The sequence below is a fragment of the Symsagittifera roscoffensis genome, chromosome 3 (assembly GCF_963678635.1).
Source record: "Symsagittifera roscoffensis chromosome 3, txSymRosc1.1, whole genome shotgun sequence".
In the NCBI taxonomy this organism is placed as follows: domain Eukaryota; kingdom Metazoa; phylum Xenacoelomorpha; order Acoela; family Convolutidae; genus Symsagittifera; species Symsagittifera roscoffensis.
The window spans coordinates 79,990,676-80,008,525 of NC_087064.1; the positions used below are offsets into that span (position 1 = coordinate 79,990,676).

General features: G+C 33.4%; 2 protein-coding genes across 7 annotated transcripts in view; one reads left to right on the forward strand and one right to left on the reverse strand.

Annotated features, from left to right (window-relative positions):
• Positions 1–17,850, forward strand: part of LOC134841257 (metal cation symporter ZIP14-like) — a 379,452-nt gene that overhangs the window by 22,837 nt on the left and 338,765 nt on the right. The window lies entirely within an intron of this gene.
• Positions 1–17,850, reverse strand: part of LOC134841983 (regulator of G-protein signaling 17-like) — an 80,916-nt gene that overhangs the window by 8,908 nt on the left and 54,158 nt on the right. For all 4 annotated transcript variants that reach the window (XM_063858113.1, XM_063858110.1, XM_063858112.1 and 1 more), the window contains exon 3: positions 4,581–4,648. In XM_063858113.1, the coding sequence (XP_063714183.1) occupies positions 4,581–4,648 (68 nt within the window). The remainder of the gene's footprint in view (positions 1–4,580; positions 4,649–17,850) is intronic.

Consider the following 17,850-nt stretch of genomic DNA (forward strand, 5'->3'; position numbering starts at 1 on the left):
AATAGCGCGGAAAACACTCCACCCTACTCCACAGTTCCTTTCCATTCGTTGCATGGAGCGGAAGGAAGTGAAAGGCGTTAAGTTTAGCTTCTTGATAAAATTACAAATTAGTTTGGACAATTTTTTCTTAAAACAGAAAGCTGCTCTAAATAAAACAAAAAACGGCAAAAGAGGTCTGGAAGAGGCAAAAAAAGAGGTCTGGAAGAGGCAAAAAAAGAGGCTCTATCGCCGTGATAAGAATCGATACTAACAAATCACCACTGCAACACATCTATTTATACTCATGCTGTCGACTAAAAACTCCTCGGCAGCAAAAAAAATCGATTAAGTTTTGCGGATCGATTTAAATGAGATTGTGCAGGAACAGAGCGCAGGAGCATTCGCCAACAAGAAACAATTAATTTAACGGTTTTGGCTTCAAACACAAAAACTTCGAAGCACGCATAAACTATTCCAGAACATTGCCAAATTTTGATAAAACCATTTAGCTTGCCTTAATTGATTTTGGGTTAACTTCGGAACCGGATTTTTAAAATCCATAAAAATCACAGATAAAATGTTTTTCTCATTTTGAGCTCAGGGCATCTTTCAGATCCTAGAAAAACTTTCCGTCGGAAAGTGATTGTTCAAATATTGAAATTTGACTTGGGAAGAACCCACTTATATCAAAAAAGTTCCGTCACTTTTTTTGAGCATTGAAACAATCATCGTATCAAAAAATGTATTTCTACAGAAAAGCTCGCATATCATTTTGCTTCACTGTTTGAATGCACGCCGATCGATTGAAATTGTTGCTCCATTTAAAAAAAAATGGGACGGAAGATTTATGCTTGGGTTGGTCTCTTATATTTTTCAGCCGAATTTTGAAACAACAAAATCATTCGATCGGCGTGCAGTCAAACAATGAAGCAAAATTGATAAACCTTTTGGAACAACAAATTCGTTCGATCGGCGTACAGTCAAACAATGAAGCAAAAAGGATAACTCGCACTGACAAAAATGGATTAGGATCGATTTTAGTATGAAAAAAGTACGGTAATTAAATTTAGATCGATGTTAGAATGAAAAAAGTACGTTGATTAAATTTAGATAGATTTTAGTATGAAAAAAGTACGTTGATTAAATTTAGATCATTTTTAGTATGAAAAACGTACGAAGACTAAATAAAAAAGATGAAGATTGATTTGGATCGATTTAAAATCGATTTAAATTGATCTTACATCCCCGCTAAAAAAATTGATCCAAGTCGAATTTAAATCAATGTAAAATCATTTTTCCAGTCTGAACTTCGTTTTATTTTTAAAGGGATTAAAACGGATTTAAATCGATTTTTTCCACTCGAGTTTTATCAGTTTCAAATTTTTATTGCATTTATTTTTTGCCTATCTTTTTTCATTTTCATCCATAGCGTATTGTAGCATAAAAAAGACCAAATAAAAGGACTAAAATATCGATAAAATTTTATGATTTTCTTGCATATTTTGGGTTCAAAAACTGATCTATATTTACCCTTTTCTTAATTCGTTTCATAAGTTGTTGCTTAAAATCTGATTTACTTTCATGTTTTTCTATAATTTTATTGCATGTTATTGACATCACAATTTAACCTTACCTGACCCTTTTCTGCTTTATTACACAAGATTTTGCCCATAATCTGATTTACATGATTTCTATGATTTTATTGCAAATTTTTGAGTTTGAAACCTGATTTATGAGGATCATTTTGTTGAATTCTATATCATCTGGCAGAAGCGTTTATGTTTAAAACTCGAGAATAAAAAATTCCAATATATTTTTTGAAGGGTATGTTTTTTTTTCGCCGTGTTAGCAAAAAAAATCGATTCAGGTGTGTAGGAAAATCCATCAAAATCGATTTATATTGATTTTTTAGACACTCAAATTGATTTAAAATTTTCAAAAAGATCGATTTAAATTGATTTAAAATCAATTTAAGTTCGTAAATTGTACATGGTTAATCGATTTGGATCGATTTAAAATCGATTTAAAATCAATTTAAATCGACCGGAAACCATTTCTGTCAGTGCGGGAAGCGTTTCTGCAAAAATACATTTTTTTTATACGACGATTAATTCAGTTCTCAAAGAAAGTGACGGAACTATTTTTTGATCTGAGTGGTTTCATCTCCAATCTACTTTTAATGTTTGAACAAACAGTTTCTGACGGAAAATTTTTCTACGATCTGAAAGATCCCCTGATCTCAAAATAAGAAAAACATTTAACCTGTGATTCTTATGGATTTTCAAAATCCGGTCCCGAAATTAACCCAAAATCATTTGAGGCAAGCTAAATGGCTTTATTAAAAATCGTAGATGCAAAATATATAAAATTGTACTTATGATAGCGTGTGTGTGGATGGATGAAAAAGTTGTTTCAGGGATTTCCTTAATACGAGCAGTCTTGCTTAATTTATTGATTATCTAATGCTTACAAACCTTGAAATCTGTAAACAATTTAATGTAGCCAACTGGTTCTAATTGGAGTGCATATGCATTCAGTAAAAACCCTTTAACGTCTTTGAGATAAAGTTAGGACCAGCGATAGGCAGTATTTTTGCTGAGGAAAGAAGATAAAACTTGGAAACTTTTCGTTTTGAGCCTATTTAATCATGAGGCTCATTAATTAGCTGCCTAAGCTACGCGCTAGTAAAAAAGAGGAATTATGACTTGCAATATTAATAAAAAGTTGGACTTGCAAATTTCAAACCATCAAAAATTTACAACCAAGACCGCTCGTTTGTCAATAATGATATAATTTTTGAAAATTAAAAAAATTAAAACTTTTTTTTTCATTTTTTCTCTTTTTTGTCACCAAACTCGCTATGTATAGCATAAGGTAAAAAAAATTAGGATTTCTTTTTGTATTATTTGGACCAGTTTGCCTCAATTCAGTTCAGAATGATTTAAATCGCCGCTTATGCGTTTATCAGAATGCATATCGCGTGTTATTTATTCCAAAATGGACAAACTAGCAACTTTCGAACCCACAGTTGGCCACAAATAATGTTCAGAGGTGAAATTGCTGTACACTTGGGCACAACACAACAATATCTTTCAGATAGTATAAAAAATTTCTAAATTTCTATGTTAAAATTTCAAAATTTGACCGAATAAAAAGCATGAATGTTCCGTCACTTTCTACTATCTATTAAGAAATATCGTTTCTCAAAAAACTCTAAAAAGGCCCTAATGTTTTCTAGATAGTCATACAGAAACTTGAATTTGTTGGTAGAAAAAAAACTTTCCAAGCGCAATTAACCTGGCACTTTCTTGGAAAGTCGGATCAACACTCAAGCCACATAACGTAAAAAATCTTTTCTAGTGGTTGTGACGTATTGATATTCAAAAATCACAAATCAAATATGCGTTGAAACGAGTTAAAATTTAATAAAATATACTGTCGGTGAACGAACAGAACAGTTGATAGAATCTTGAAAAAATGCATTTTTGAACTCGGTTTCTTATTTGAAGTTTTCCCGCACTGAGCGCCCATGGATCAAAATCGATTGAATTGTGCTTTATTAGTCAGTATCTAAGAATGTAAAGTATTAAAAATGGTTTATGCTTCTAATTTTGTTTATATTCTGATAATCGAAAATATGGATTTTTTTGAGAGGTTTTTGATGAAAATTGCAATTGCTTTGAAAGTTATATCATTTCTTGTTCAGTGCAGTTGCTACTTATTACTTTTCATAAAATTTTAGTTTTCACATAAGGTTTTATATTTTCAAGTTTTCTCAATTTTTTCCATTTGACAGTTTAACATTTTTTCATATTGTTTTACCATCGCCATGGTAAAAAATCGCCCTTCGCCTGCTTATCATCGCCATTTGTCTACCTACCCCCCCCCCCCCCCCACCACCACATTCGAGTAAGGGAGGGGGTGTTTAGTTTAATGATTGAACGGGGGGAATAAAATAGTTGAACTAACGAATGGCGGGGATCACTCAATGTAAACTCCAACGCCTTTTTTAACAACACCAACAGCCCCGTTGTTCGCCGGTTTACTCCCCTCCCAGTTCCCAACCCTCCCCCCAGTGGTGTGTCCCCCCCCCCCCCACTTGGAGGGTTGGGTGTATAATGAAACTTAAAGGGTTGGGTTATAATGAACTTCTTTAACGAATTATTTTTTCGAAATAATCGATTATAACGGCAATATAATCCATTTCATGGTCTGAATTTTACATCTGTAATAGATTATAATCAGTAGCGTGCCGAGAAGGAGGGGGGGGGGATATAATTTTACGACATCCATTTTTTGCTAAAAAACTTTACAATTTTTCCAAAGGCGCCTTTGGTGCCAATATGAATAATTTTGAGGGGGCGCCGAAAAAACCAACTGTTTGGTCAAATTTTTCCAAAAAGTGCCCAAAAACCTCGTTTTTGGCCTGTTTCTTGAAAAATTTGCCTGCGGCGCAGAAAATTTTAGACAAAATAGGCTCCCTATAGTACTTTCGATGAACTCCGAAAATCACATTGGTCAACCGAAAAATCGATTAAAATCCATTGGCGATGGCTGCAGGTTTACTAAATTAAAAAATGAATAAAAATGATATAACTCACGCGTAGTTGACATCAAGAGGTCGAAACTGCGTTTCCATTGCTCCAGTTCCGCGTTAGTAGCGCTGATTCTAAACATGTTGCCCAGTATAGGTAATCAGAAGTACTTAGACAAAACACGGTATACTAAACAACAAAAACGACTGCGATAAAAAGCAAGAAAATAAGACTGAATCCGAGGGGAAGCAGCGCCTGTAGTCAACTCTGTTGGTATAAAGAATCCGTATTAGATCCGTATAGGCAATATTATTAACACGATCAAATTAAGAGCAGAGTAAAATAGAGCAGTGCTATTTTTATAACATAAATATTTTGCCTTATTTTATATATTTTGTCTGATGAGAATGAGAGAATACAGTCTGTATGAAGGGAAAAGGGTAGAGTAAAGTAAAAACTAGAAGCATATGAAATTTACTCTTAAAACGTTTCCATATACTCTCTCTCTCTCTCTCTATCCCAGTTAGAATTTGAGGTTCTCAGTATAGCAATATATTTTGAATTGAGAATAGACCTTGGAGGTGGGAATAACGAACGTGATAGCAAAGCAATTTATAGTAAGGGCCCTTATAAGCTCTGTTTCCCCATCTTGTAATTTATAAAGTGAACACCAAAATAATCCACTATTAATTTTTTTTTTTCGACCAAAATGAGAGGAGTCATTTCAAAACCATATTGGTCCAACTAAGACAAAGTATTAGCAAAACTGCGTGTCAGGATATGAAGAAAGCGCGATAAAACTAAGCATTAACATCAGCCTGTATTAAAAAATGCAAATAAAAAATATTGACGAAGATGAAAACTATTGCTGCGCAGTTTTTTAAATATTGAATGAAGACTAAATAAGCTGGCAACCGAACCACTTTTTAATTTAAAAAGGGAGAAATATTCTTTTTTGCTTCAGTGTTTGAACGAGAAACGTGAAAAAATTGAGATGCTTTTTAACTGGTGTGAACAGATGTCTTTTTCCGATCATAATCATACAAATGTAAACATAGATGGCGTGACCGGAATGGAGGGAACGGAAATTTACAATGCTATCTTTTGCTATCAGAAATTGTTTCCGCATCTAATTTTTACAACTGAATTTACAAACAAACCAAAAAGAGCAAGATAATCGTCACTAAGAAAAATTTTACCGAAAATTCCTTGTCGTTGTCTGTGGTATTGCAATAACATAATAACAAATTGAAACCAGACTGCTCGTATCAGGGCGACGCCCTGATTTTTTCCCGACTGCCCTTTAACCTTTACGGAGCAGTGTTCCATTTTAAGTAATTAATGAAATTGGGTTTTTTCGGTTACACCCCCTAAATGATAAAAATTGAAAGTGAAATCTTTTCTTACAAAATGAGACTGAATTTACTTTGAAATGCAGGGCTGATATCCCGAGCGTTAAATCAAGCTAGAAAATGGCAAAAAGGGGCAAATTTAACGACAATTAAAACGCATTTGGCATCATTTTAAAGAACTTTATGCACAAAAAGCTTGGGGAAAATTGGAGAAAAAAAATGGAGAAAAAAAATCATTTTAAGGCCCAATTATAAAAATGCTTTGTTTTTACTAACCCCATAAAAATATCGTGCATTTCCTGGTAACAGTGTCCCAAATATATAATAAATGTTTTCATTTCAATTTTTATCTTTTCAGGGGGGTAGAAACGAAACGAGCCAGGAAATTTTCAAATAAAAACAAGAAAACAGAAATTAAATGTTTTTAAATTGTATGCCAAGCATTTTTTACACAACTACAAAAATTTCTAATAAAATCAAAAATTGAAGGAAATTTTCAAAAAATTGCTGAATCTCAAAATCATATAAAAGCTCAAACAACGACCCTCCGAAAAAAATAGATGCAAAATTTCAATTTTTGTGCATAACATAACGCAGACTAAAATTTTCACACAAAATTAGCCCAAACTACATAGATTGTTTTGTGTGCAGACGAATTTCTCCTTTTTGAGTTGTTTTTATATATGTTGAGATAAACTTCAGTCTGTCAAAAAACAAACAGCAGTTCACAATATTCAGCCAGTGATACTTTTCTATCCGTATTGAAAAATAAATTTACCGGCATATCTTTGAATACTGTTCATTTTCGAGATTCTTGCGAATTATTTCTCTTGTGAAAATTTTTTTACTGATTTTGTCGTTGGTTAAAAGAGTAAAAGTTATCGAAATTCATTTTAGGCGAAAAGTGGAAGTCTTAAATATTTCCTCATGGAGAAACGCGTGTCATAAATTTTCATAAAAGAAAAAAAAGCTTGTCATAGAGTTTTTTGACCAATTGCTGTATCAATGGTATTGCATGAAACTATACAATAATTTTTTTTCCATATATGAAAATGGTATGGCAAGCATTTTCGGTCAACCGTTCAAATTGGCCAAGCTGGCAAATTTCAAATCCTGTTAACAATGCAAAAAAAAAACACCATAAAAAATTTTTAAATATGAACTCAGAACAACCATAGCCAAAAATAACCAAAAATTCCCATAAAAACCACTAGTTAAGAATTCGAAACTTGTCTGGAGAAAAAGAAGACTCCGAGCACAAACTGTTCGTAACTTTTTCGAAAGCGGAATAAAAACATTTTAATATTATGATATTATCAGGCCAGTGAGTTAATATATCTAGCCTACAACGAATTTTGATTTCATAGCAACTGTCTTTGATAGAGGTTCCACCACATATGAGATCTTTTTCAACTATTGCCTTACCCTAGTGCCAATTTGGTTGGACTTGAGCAGTTTTGTCAGGCGAATAGTGTGAAAATCATACTATTTATAAAGGAATAGCGTTTATTGTTTAGTTTCTCTCCTGCTAATTTTAACAAGCTTCTTAGGGGCAAGTGTAATATCATGATAAAACTCAGACTAAATTAGACAAAAATCAATGAAAGGCTAAAACGAAGTTAAATTCTGCTACAATTTAAAACTCTATATAAAACTCTATTAACCTTGATTGTGTTTCCTAAAAAAAATCAAGTTATCTCATTGTAGAGAAAAACTATTCGAAAACGTTTCAATTTTCAGACTAAATTAGACAAAAATCAATGAAAGGCTAAAACGAAGTTAAATTCTGCTACAATTTAAAACTCTATATAAAACTCTATTAACCTTGATTGTGTTTCCTAAAAAATCAAGTTATCTCATTGTAGAGAAAAACTATTCGAAAACATTTCAATTTTCAGACTAAATTAGACAAAAATCAAGGAAAGGCTAAAACGAAGTTAAATTCTGCTACAATTTAAAACTCTATATAAAATTCTATTAACCTTGATTGTGTTTCCTAAAAAAAAGTCAAGTTATCTCATTGTAGAGAAAAAATATTCGAAAACGTTTCAATTTTCAGACTAAATTAGACAAAAATCAATGAAAGGCTAAAACGAAGTTAAATTCTGCTACAATTTAAAACTCTATATAAAACTCTATTAACCTTGATTGTGTTTTCTAAAAAAGATCAAGTTATCTCATTGTAGAGAAAAACTATTCGAAAACGTTTCAATTTTCAGACTAAATTAGACAAAAATCAATGAAAGGCTAAAACGAAGTTAAATTCTGCTACAATTTAAAACTCTATATAAAACTCTATTAACCTTGATTGTGTTTTCTAAAAAAGATCAAGTTATCTCATTGTAGAGAAAAACTATTCGAAAACGTTTCAATTTTCAGACTAAATTAGACATAAATCAATGAAAGGCTAAAACGAAGTTAAATTCTGCTACAATTTAAAACTCTATATAAAACTCTATTAACCTTGATTGTGTTTTCTAAAAAAGATCAAGTTATCTCATTGTAGAGAAAAAACTATTCGAAAACGTTTCAAATTTCAGACTAAATTAGACAAAAATCAATGAAAGGCTAAAACGAAGTTAAATTCTGCTACAATTTAAAACTCTATATAAAACTCTATTAACCTTGATTGTGTTTTCTAAAAAAGATCAAGTTATCTCATTGTAGAGAAAAACTATTCGAAAACGTTTCAATTTTCAGACTAAATTAGACAAATATCAATGAAAGGCTAAAACGAAGTTAAATTCTGCTACAATTTCAAAGTTACTTTAACTATTGTAGCCGTTTTTCCAATGAAATTTTGAGCAAAATTCCAAGCTATAACTGAAAGTTTGCATATGTCAGAGCTATTTAAAAATAAATAGTAACTTAAATTTTCTAAGAAATTTACATATGCAGAAGTCGGGCCCTTTTCGGCTTTTCTATGAAATTGACTCGATATCTGGACAACTTTCAGACTATTTAAAGAAAAACTAGCAGATTTTATTTACTGTTTCTGGGTTAATAAGATCGTTTTAAATAGTTTCTCTCGTTCTACCTTTTTTGAAGAAGGCAGCAAACTTTAAAAAAATTTCACCGCCCACTTTTTAATCTTTTCCTACTCCTTGCTTATCACCCCTTTTTTATTAGTATTAAATAAAAAGTTGGCCATATGTTCCTGGTAAAATGGTGGAAACAGTTCACGTCAGAGACTGGAATTGATAATGATGATATAATTTATTAAAAAAGCTAGGCTTGTAAGGTTTAAGCTGGCGGCTAAATAGAACAATAACTGTTTATATTGCAAGTGAAGATGTTTATAACATTCAGGGCGATGAAAATAATGCTTCTTGCAGCGAACAACTTTTCTTAAATGAAAATGCATTTCTCATTCTTTATTGAATTATAAATCAAAGTGTTTTCATTTCAAACTATTGACTGCAAACCAATTTAAATGTAAACACCAACAGTCAGTCGCTGTCTTAGTATCACAAAAATTTCCGAAAAACATCATTACTCAATAATAGTTGATTTTTTTTCGTTTTTTTTTCTCGATTTTCTAGATGAAATCAATTCTTTTGAACAATTTTTCATTTTGTTTTCAAAGTCAGCAAGCTTGATTATGATAAATCACATATTAAACAACAAATTGTTCATCGGAAAAAATCGATTCAAATCCGAAGCATTACTGAAAACTCATTTATATGAAACCTCACTTGACTCCTACAATTTTTCCTACAAGTTTTTTTTGAGAAAAAAGACAGAAAGTTTTCCTCATCAAGAGTGGTCGGAACAATATATTAAAAACCTGCGGTTGACAGCCTGACCACCCAAAGTGTCCCCCCCCCCCTTTCAGATTTAAGACATTCATTTTACGAGCCCTAATAATATTCTGAAGGCGCCCTTTTCCTTAGTGCCAATTGTCTGCGGCGTAAATTCGTTTGTCAGTAATAGTGTTTCTAGAATCTTAATAATGTTTTGAAGAACTCATAGGATCATAGGATGGATCTACATGCAATTTCAGGTAGTAACTGATGTAAAAATGCTTGCTTGTGTCAGGGCAAAATCATTCGAGTTTCAACTGACCTCTGATATGTCTAAAATAAGCGTTGAATTTTATAAAAACAAATTGAGATGTCGGATATAATGGTTGGATCTCAAAATTTTCACCTCATATGCAGTTTCAAATACAGGTTAATGGTTTTTCTGCACATTAACATGATTAACTGATCCACCCGGGCTGAAATTATTGACTCATGGTCGACCGAAAGGGTCAAACGATGTCTGTTTTCAACTTTTTGAATTGAACTGAACGATGTCCGTATCATAAATTTGACTCGAATTAACCTGGATTGTATATTCTTCCAAAATTAACCCGGATTATATATTACTCCAAACAGTTATCCTATTTTGCCCAAATTGACTTCCAAAAGTTCAAAATTTTCAAACTGGCAAAAAGGTTGAATGAGAAATACCTTCTTAATCTTAACCTCTGGCATTAAAAACCTTCCAGGCTGTCTTAAAAACGTTCCCAGAGTTGTTAGTTCAAAGTTTGATTTTGTCTAAAGTAAACAACCAACTAGAACGATTAAAGTTTACTTTATACTGGCGCTAAAAGCACCTTTCGAAAATTTTAGGATCAGCCAGTCAAAAACGGATATCGTAAAGTAGAACCAAAGTATCTTAGTAAACTTGGAAGGCAAATCTTGCAAGATTTTTTCAAAGGAAGGCAAATCTTGCAAGAGCCTTGCAAAAACCTTGCAAGTTTGCAATCTCAATTTTGAATGCAATTCTTGATAGATTTGGATCCACTTAACTATGTAGAAACGTCACTGATGCCTTTTAACTCATGTTTCTTCCGCCAAGATCTGAATTTGCAAACTTTTATTTTTTTTTTTGCCAATTTTGTTAAAATTTAACGTGAAAACCATCTGATTACGTTCAAAAATAGTTTTTTTTTTAAATGAATTGCTTCTATCGGCCTATTTATGATGTATATACTTTTTTTATAAAAATTGGATCTTATGCTTTGTTTTGATTGTCTTATGATTTCTTTGCCTTTAGGGAGACTTAATCCGGTAGTCCCCACTGTCAGATTTTGCTGAGTATCTGAGAAACCTTTAAAAGCACTGAGTATACAAAAACAGCCAAATTAAGTACACAATATTTTGCAGTAGAATACAAAATTTTGCTTTTTTCTTGCAAACTGCATGCAAATTACGCAAGAATTATGCCACTAAAAGCATGAATATTGTATTTTCTTTCAAATTAAATTTTACAAGATACGCCCCCCCCCCCCCCCCCTCAGAAATTTTACGCCCCCCCCCCCCCCTCAGGGATTCGACCCCCTGCCGACCCAAAGGGTCCCCCCTTTGATACTTTTTCAGAAATCCATTTTTGGCCGACCGACCCTAAAATTTTTCTAAAGGCACCTTCGGCGCCAATATATACTAACTTCGAGGGGGAGCGCGCGCCAAAAAAACGCAATTTTTTTGTCAAAATTTTTCAAAAAGTGCTCAAAAACGGCTTTTTTTACTGTTTTTTCAAAAATTTGCCTGCGGCGCACAAAATTTACCCAAAATAGGGGCAAAACAGTGCTTTGGGAGAGCTCGAAAAATCAATTTGGTCGACCTAAAAGAAAAAAGTCGTCAAAATTTTGGAAAATTTTTTGAAAATCCGCCCCCCCCTCGAGAAAATTCTAGATCCGCCCCTGGTTCGAACACAAGTGTGAGACCATTTTTTGTAAAATTATGGGGTTTGAAGTAGCCAGATCGGTATAAATAATTCGCAATTAAGTTTGACCTGTAAAAACGTAAACGGCACTTCAAATCATTCCAAGATGAAGTGATACTGATACTTAACTTTTTGTGACAACTTATTACATCTAGACTCAAATGATATCACTTGTTCGGGGTGATAAATAAAAAGTGTGTACTTAAAAACTTTTCCTTATCAAAAAATTTTTCATAGTGACAAAATCAGCGGTCGAATAATCAGGGGCTTCCCGCAGTGAAGTTTCATGGGTAATAATCGATTACATTGGATTTTAATTGTCAGTCTCTATAAAATAACAAAAATAGTCCATTATAATCGATTGAAAATGGATTATAATGATGCTATTTTTTAAGCAAGGAAATCGCAATATAATCGATTATAATAGATTATAATCGATTATTTTCAGCTTAATTTAAAAACATTTTATAAAAAAAAAATCAATTTTAATCAATTATATTGGATTATAATCCATTAATTTATATCTTTTAGTGTGTTGTTTTCCTTTTTTTCATAATACTGTGAAATTTAAGTTAGTTATTCTCTCGCTAAATTTCATTTTTTTCCCATTTTCAAGCGCGTTTATGAAAACTTACAAAAAGTTACCTATAGATCCCACACCACGGTACGTGGGGTGGGGGCTACGCGGGGGGCGGAACATGGGGGAATGGTGTAGTGTCGCACCTTGTTTTGGACGTCGGGGGCATAGGGGGGTGGCAGTGAGGGGGGAGGTTGGGACGTAGCGGGGGCATGATGAGGGTAGTAAGTAGTGAAAGGTGGAGGAGATACTGGAAATTTCATGAAAAAAAAACCGTTTTTGGGCACTTTTTGGAAAAATGCTGGAAGTTGGCCTCTTTAAAATAACTATATTTTGGCCATCCCTGGATGAATGTGTTCGTTCGAGTTTTGCAAAAAATTGCAAAAATCACTTTTCATGGATTATATGTACAAAAAATAACCCATTTTATTGAAAACAAAATGCGGATTAAAATCGATTATAATGGATTTAATAGATTTATATTTTTCAAAAATACTCGGTCAAATGGATTAAAAATCTATTATGTTGTCTAAATTTGCCATGATAATCGATTATATAGACACCATTTTTGTCCACACACTTCCATTATAATCGACTTTTATCCATAAAACTTCGGTGCGGGTTTACACTGGTACGAGCGTTTGTGTTAGATTTAAGAGTCTCCATCAAAAGTTGGCCGTTCAAAGTTTCAGAAACGCGTATTTGCTCATTAGCTTTTGTCGAGAGTCCGCTTTAACATCAAAAACAAGCAGCTCTTATTTTGAACTCAATTGGTTATCATGGTTAACACTATCACTTTTTGAATAAAAACTTTTGCTTTGTGTAAAAACGTTAGAAAAAACCTTGAAAACAGGTAGTCAAACTACTTCACATTTCGAAAGCCTACTTGTTAAGTGCTAGATACTCGAGTAGGTATGGACACGGGCTTAGAAAACTGATCATTTAGATTCAGAAATAGAAGTTTTATTATAAACAAGTTTTTTTATACGATGGAACCACTGTTTCCGACTGGCTTCAATGCAAAATGACATTGGTTTGTGGCGTTGGAAATCTTTATTATATTATAGACTAGTAAAAAAGAGTGGGATATTCAGCTTTGTTTGCTTTTTTGTAATTTGCTTTTCAGCTGCAATTAATCGCTAATTATGTGTCTATGTGCAGGAAAATCCAGGAACAAGGCGAGATGAAAGATCAAAAGATTCTCTTAGAATTGGCATTTGTTATAAAATTTATGTAGTGTTTTGGTACTGCAGTCGGCCACCCAGGTTGACATCCATGCAAAAAAGCATATCATATGTTTCCATATACAAAATGCTTATCATACAGTTTCATGCATGGAAACATTTGCTTATCATATCATTTCCAATTTAAACAAAATTGTATGATAAACATTTTACCCTAAATTTGTTTTCAGAAATCAATTCAAAAGGTTGTCTAGATCAGTTGAAATGAGTTTTCATCGGGTTTCATTTGAATAAAAACATATTGGTCGTCAAATTATTTGACATGTTTGGACAAAAAATTCCCATCAAACGATTTCTGATTATGAAACATGTAGGATGAGCAATTTTTCCATAGAAATGATAAAAAATTGAGGAAAAAAATTTAAGTTCACATTTCAAATTGCTTGACCAAATTTATGGAAAAAAAATTCTAATTTTTTTGCACGCAAAATTTTCAAATTTTTCGTTGAACGTAATCCACGCACAGTCTTTTTACTTAAAAGTATCAAAGAAGGGTCATAATGAAAGGGCAGAGTTTGTTATTTCAAGTTTTAGATAATAACAGATAACCTAAATTTGTCCAAAAAACAGGCCAATATTTTTAACCTCAGGATTTTTTGAAACAGAAGCCTCGTAGTCATTTACAAAAGTAGCATTTTTTTATAATCATGTGTGAAAGTAATTTTTTATTTGACTAAGCACGCAGCAATGCGTGGTTTTATCTGCAATTTCAATGCAGTTTAAACTGTTGATTTTCTCATAAGAGAAAATTTAGGTTTTTGTGATGAGGATCATGAACAAGTAGAAGGCTAAAGATAAACAAAAAAATGTTTATCATACAACTCCATAGTATGAAAAAAAAAACGCTTATCAATCAATTCCATGTTATGGAAACAAATGCTTATCAAGTATTTTTCATACATTTTTCTCTATGAAACTTTATGATAAGCCTTTTTTCCATAGCATGGAATTGTATGATAACATTTTTGTGAACTCCTGCAATTGGTCAGCTTAGCTAAACGTAGCCAGCGGTTTGAAATCGTTTCGTTTTTGAACGTCGCGGATCATCGTGGAAAGGAGCAATTCAACTATTGCGACAATTTTGGCCCAATCATTACCATAACAAGGAGTAGTCAACACGAACGGTTGCAAACTGATTCTTGCTAAAAATAGTGAAAAAATTTTCAAACCTATCACCGTTTTCAATTGAATTAAATTAGGATAAAAAATTATGATTAATGAGACTTCTTCGACTGAAGTTTGAACTATCGATTTTTTTTCTCTTTGGTCTGAGACAAACCTCTTGAACCTCTTTTAACCAATTTGATTTCATATAAAAAAAATTTTAACATGAACTTGAGCAGAAATGACAATCAAATACACAAACTTTTTATTGAATTAAATCTCACAACGAAATTAAAAACAACTTTCTGGCAATAAGGAGCAACTTTCTGCAAATTTCTCATGGATTTTTGTGGCCTAATAATTGTATTATATGTTCAAAATAATCGATTTTAAATGATTATCAAATATTGAAAATAATCAATTATAATCCCTTAAACATTCATTTTCATAGTTGCAAGGGTCATGAAAAACGATTATATGGGTTGAGTTTTTTGCCGATATATCGATTATAATGAAATTCCAGTGCGGGTATTAACGCGTGAGAGGAGATTTGTTCGTCTTAGAAATTGTTCTAAATTAGTTGAAGGAAGCTTATTATTTTATATGGCATGTAGGGGGATGATTTTCACAAAAAACCACAATTTATACAAAAAAATTTGGTTTTAATACGTTTGATTTTTTCTTGTTATTACTGCTCCATAGACCTTAAAAGACAACCGGAACGTTTACGGCTTCGCCCTGATCAGTACTGGTTCTTTCTAAATTCTAATTTAATTTGTAAACTTTTGGGCAATATCAAACGAAAAGTTAGTTTTCTTTCTCTAACTTGTCGGTTTTCAAATTTGGCAGAAAAATTATTTAGAGCTTAAGTAAATTTCTCCTGAATCGAGAGCAAATGAACAAACAAACCATCTGTGAAAGTTCCCAATAGGAATAACCAGTTTGCTGCGGGTCTGAAAATGCAAGTTTTTTTCTGCATTAATTTTTTTCAACGTCGTGACCATTGCCTCGCAATTTGGGATATTCTCAAGGAAAAATCTAATATGGTAAGTTTTTGATATTCTCGTGCCGTTAGAGACTCTTACATTCGAAGGCATAAACTAACATTTTCAAATATGAATAAGCTGGTAACTGCTTGAAATCAAAAATTGATACTTTCATTAAGGGTAGCTCTGATTATTTGCTCTTGGTCCATGTAAAAAGTGTTTATACACCTTGTAAATTTTGAGCAACATTTTTTCAAAAATAGACAATTTCGAGCGTAAAAACTGAGCCAGAAAGCAAACAGTTAGTTAATTGTCCCACTTTCTTTTCTATTTGTTACTTTCTTTTCTCAATTGTTACTTTCTTCTCTATTTTTACTAAGCTAAAACTAATAACAGGGGGATCCAGGATTTTCGCGAAGGGACGGGTTTTAAAAAGTTTTGGTCGTTCATATTTAATTTCCGACCTCTTCTAAAGCACAAAAAAACGCTATTTTGACCCGCGCAAAAAGCCAATTTTTGAAGAAAAAAAAACAGGTAAAAAAGCCATTTATGAGAACTTTTTGAGACCTTTTCTCCAAAAGATAGCTTTTTTGGCGCCTTTAGAAAAACTTTAGGGGCCAAAAACTAAAGGCGCTCATGGCATAATTTGACGACATCCATTTGACAGAAAATGGATGTCGTAAAATTATGTCATGTGGAGTCTTTGGGTTGCGAGGAGGTCGAATCCCTGAGAAAAGGGAAAAGGTTCCGCAACCCCCACCCCCTTAGCACTCCCAAAAGTCTTCCCCTGGCTATCATGCGGTTTTCTTAATTGACTCGCTAGAATCGTGAAGGCACCGTACTTGATTCATGAATAATCAAACAAAAAATCTTTCACTTTAAAAATCTTTACTTTATGATCAAATTTTATCAGCTCGAGAGTTCACTTTCAAAAAACTTTGGCACTGCGTAATTAAACTTCCCAGCTCTTTGTCGCTATCCTTCATTTTATTTTATCCGAACTGCTCGAAGGTGACGTAACTGATCCAGTTTTCCTACCGAACACTCCACTTTGGACTGCACTTTCGTTTCCGGCGTGGGATCCTCGACTTGTTGTCCTTCCAAACTGCTTGGAGCGTCCCATTCCTCCCTGTTGCTGGCTAATAAGCGACCTATTCAAGTTAACTGGCCATCCCATGTATAATTGTGTATTTGGCCTATCAGGATACCATGGCTCTTGGAATTTGTGGAAAATTGCATTGTTTTCGACCGCGGTCCGGAAGGGGCCATGACGTATCGGGTGAATCGGGTTCGGATTTATATCCTCAGAAGATGGAACACTGCTCGGCCGAGAGGTTTCCTTTTCGCCGCGATTTATTTGATCAATTAAGACCCGAATATCGCATCCAATCTCTCCTATTCGTTCATGTTTTCTTCTCGGCTTATCGACGAAGTCGGGTCCGAATAGATACGAGATATCGTTCGTGGCCTCGGCGCCTTTCGGTCCAATCCCAACGTAACTCGGGTTGCTATAGAGTCGAGGCCTGTAATCCCCTACCCCGTCGGGCCCTGTGTGAAGCATCTGCCCGCTATTTGCAGGTGGATAGGGATAGATCGATCTGTCACCAAGAGCACGATTCGCATTATTCGAGGACATCTTTGCGAATCTTAATGTTTCTAATACTTTTATGATTATATTATGCAATATATGTTCACTAGTTAGTTATGGTTTGCTAGCTTATTTATGATTAAACAAGTTTTGAAGTAAAAAACATATGTTGCAGAGAACAGCAATTTATGTTTGAAGCTTGGCTCGATAAAAAGTGTTTTAAAAACGCTTTGATTACAACGTATGCTTCAGACGGAGTGTATTTGACGTGTATTTTTAGACAAATATTAAGCTGATTTTCAGGTGGTAATGTTGAATTGAGCTCATTATATAAACCAAATGGACAGGTGCAATTTAATGGAGCATAACTGGCTTTCAATTTGTTATGGAGCAAACAAGCCAGATACACGAGACAGGATGTCTGGATCTGTTTAAGAGGCAGTAGAAAAAACAAGTTGTGCAGGTGATTTTGAGGTTCAATCAGACACGATGATTGGTCAACACGAATAAAATTGCTCACGAATTCCGGTGGTGACCTTCATAGACGAAACTAATGGTAGCTGCCAACATTTTTCAGAGGGTCACTTTTTTGTCAACTTTTTTTTAGATCGAGGAAGTTTTATTAAAGCACCTGTGGCACTAAAAAGTACCAGGGGTGAGCGAGCCGAAAAAACGCAATTTTTTAAATCAAAATCTTCAATAGTGCCTGCAGCGCAGAAAGTTTTGTCAAATATGGTCATTTTGGTGTTTCAACAGCTCGATAGTATCCAAAC